General features: G+C 39.5%; 2 protein-coding genes across 2 annotated transcripts in view; one reads left to right on the top strand and one right to left on the bottom strand.

The window, feature by feature from the left end:
• The window catches only part of dock2 (dedicator of cytokinesis 2), a 130,433-nt gene that overhangs the window by 88,424 nt on the left and 39,046 nt on the right, over positions 1-2,963 (top strand).
• The window catches only part of insyn2b (inhibitory synaptic factor family member 2B), a 21,906-nt gene that overhangs the window by 5,497 nt on the left and 13,446 nt on the right, over positions 1-2,963 (bottom strand). Inside the window, 1 exon segment of the mRNA XM_032528000.1 lies at positions 621-695. Coding sequence (XP_032383891.1) covers positions 621-695 — 75 coding nt within the window.

Genomic DNA, 2,963 nt, shown 5'->3' on the forward strand with positions numbered 1-2,963 from the left:
GTGTGTGTGTGTCTGTGTGTGTGGAATCAGATTTTGAGGGTGCAGCTCTGTAAGTTGCAAAGGATCTATGAATGCAATTACTTATTTAGGTCACGAGCAAGAGGGATGACTGGAATAGAAAAGATGCATCATTTAGGTGCTAAATTAATTTGCTTGTTTGCACAGAACATTATTTTATGTTACGTTATTATGGTTTGTTATTTTATCTGATGTAAATGACTTTCCTGGAGAGACCATCCTCGTCTAATCTCTGGAATACAGCACATAGTCATATTAATATTGATGAGGGGGATCAATCATAGACTCGAATATTTCATAGAATACGGACATGTTGTACAATTATCAGAGTGGGAGAAAAGGGCAAAGACAGCGGGATACCATGAATAAACGCCTAATGAAAAATTAAACAAAGAAACAACAAAAAAGAGAGATTTGCTGCATCAGTGATACAACGTGAAAAAGCTGAAAGAAAAACAATGTGAAATGGAAAGTTTTCAGGGTTGCAAAAGACACATGTTTTCTATGAGACATTTCAGTGCTGTCTATTACATTACAGCAAAGAATGAATTGTCTTTGTTGGGTTATGTAATGCAGTAAGCTCATTGTCCTGATCAGGTTACCTGTAGATGATGCAGGCTGTCTTTTGGCAGGTGGGGCAGTTGTTAATGTCCTGACCAGTTCTGTATGAGCTGCGACTGCAGAAACAACAGATGCAAAACACACACACACACACACACACACACACACACACACACACACACACACATGCACACACAAACACTTGCAGAAGGAATTAAAGTGAACATACTTATGCATGAAGATGGCAGCTTGTATACTATATTGTTATTGTGTTGTTATTTCAGTCAAAGAACATCTTTGAAAAATAATTGCCCTTGATAAACTGTTATAGATAAATATTATGTTTTGGTATCTGCCACTAAAAGTCTTTCTAGACTTAACACTGTACTCTTATGTTGAACTTTAAAGGAAGATGGTAGAAGTAGCTAAGTTGTCACTAAAAACAGGCCTTTCTCGTTTTTACTGGAAAGAGTCTCGCTCTCTTGACTGCTGGTGTCCCAATTTGTATTGCTCTCTCCACCTACACACACTCTCTGCAGCAACATCAGGTGTGTTCTCTTGGTGTTGTCAAAATTCACAAATTAGCTTGTGATTTTTAGTGTATGTGATGTACCACAACAGGAGTATTCAACACATCACCTTATTTGTCCTAGTGGGTTGCCTGCTTGTTATTCCAGGCTGGTGGAAATAACCACAAAACAATGTGTGCAGTAACTGTAGGTAAATTTGGTTGGGAGCCAGGCATTCCATGACAACAATATCAAAAGCACAGCATTACGTGAAAATCATTTGATTGTCTTTCATTCTAGAAAATGTGTTAAACATTGGTGTACTTTACAAAAGAAATACATGAGTACACATGCAAACCATGTTGTGAAGGTTGAACATGACTGCAGAGCAAAAGACTTGTTGGGAACTAAAGTCAGATTAAAGAATCTGAGAAGCTCATGCTGACTGCCATTTAATTAAAACGCTTTATTTTGCCAAGATATTTTGGCTGCCCCTTCACTGAACTGTGTAAATGAGGGTGTAGCTGATTTATGTTGATAAAATAGACATTTTAATTACATGGAGCGAGAGACCTTGTGCCTGGCATCATTTTTTCTCCCCTTCCAGTCTTTATCAAAGACAACAACAACAACAAGAGAAGACACGTATTTGCTTCGGGAAAGAAAAGAAACCAAGGAGCTAAGCACAGCGACAACCTCATAGCTCAGCTGACTCTTTTATCACTGCGGCCCAGTTAAAGTGCTTTCATTTCTGGCACAGTCTCAGATACATGGGGACCCTCCTACTTGCTGGTTCCCTTTCTTTTTCTCTCTCTCAATTGCTATCTCTTTTTGCATTGCCTGCCTTTTTACCCCTTGGTCCTCTATTGCTTACACACTTAGCATGAGGCATAATCCTACAAACACAGGAATATGAATATTTACTCTTTACAGTCACTCATACAGGGCAGGGCAGCTTTTAAACCAGGTTTAGGAGCCTCATTGTGCAGCTTAAACATTAATTGCATGTCTCAAAGGTAATCTGATGGGGATTAGTCTGGATCTAGAGACATCTGTTAACCCTGAACACAAGGAAAGAACATGGGTAAAGAATAAAAACATGTACAGCTGTAAAGAGGAAGTTTAGGTGGGAAAAAAAACGATCATTCTAGACAAGATGAGGTAGACGGGTAGGGAATTTGTTTTAGGTTGTTTGGGAGGACGAAAGAACCAATGTATTTGGTTAGAAAGGGGTTGAAAGTTAGGATGGGCAAAAGACTACATTATATAACCTACAGAAGAAGAATTACTGATAGTAAAGGTAATAATAAGCAGGATAAAGAGGCAAAGAATGGGGATGGATAGAGAAACAAAACAGAGTGACGGCTGACACATGACAGCAGGTGAGTGTGATGGACAGGTTGTCGGGGCAGAGAGAAAGGAAACATCACAAAATTGTGGTAGGGCAACGTAGCAATTCACAGTTGTTAGTTGCAGCATGATTCATATGTGTAGGTGCAGAAAGATGAGGAGAAAGGAAACCGGTATTAATTGAGAATGGAGAAAAGAGAGGTGCAGGGTGAAAGGGGAGAAAGGGATGAATAGCTTGAAGCAGGGATGGTGTTGATTGAAATGAAGTGATTACGGAAAGCCAACTGGGATTTATGAAGAGGAGAGAAACAAAGGACGTGGAGAAGGAGAGGAGGATTTAAGAATACAAAATAATTAGCAGAAGAGAGAAAGAAAGAATTGTTTAGCTTGCTTCGGTGGCCAATACAATGTCTCTTAGGGACACTGTTAGTGTGGAGAGTACAGACCCTATAAGGTAAATAAGATGAACGGACAGAGGAAGGGTCTGCTAGTATTGACTGCAGGCTGGCAGGTATCGTAAGTCAC

The sequence above is a fragment of the Etheostoma spectabile genome, chromosome 10 (assembly GCF_008692095.1).
Source record: "Etheostoma spectabile isolate EspeVRDwgs_2016 chromosome 10, UIUC_Espe_1.0, whole genome shotgun sequence".
Taxonomy (NCBI): domain Eukaryota; kingdom Metazoa; phylum Chordata; class Actinopteri; order Perciformes; family Percidae; genus Etheostoma; species Etheostoma spectabile.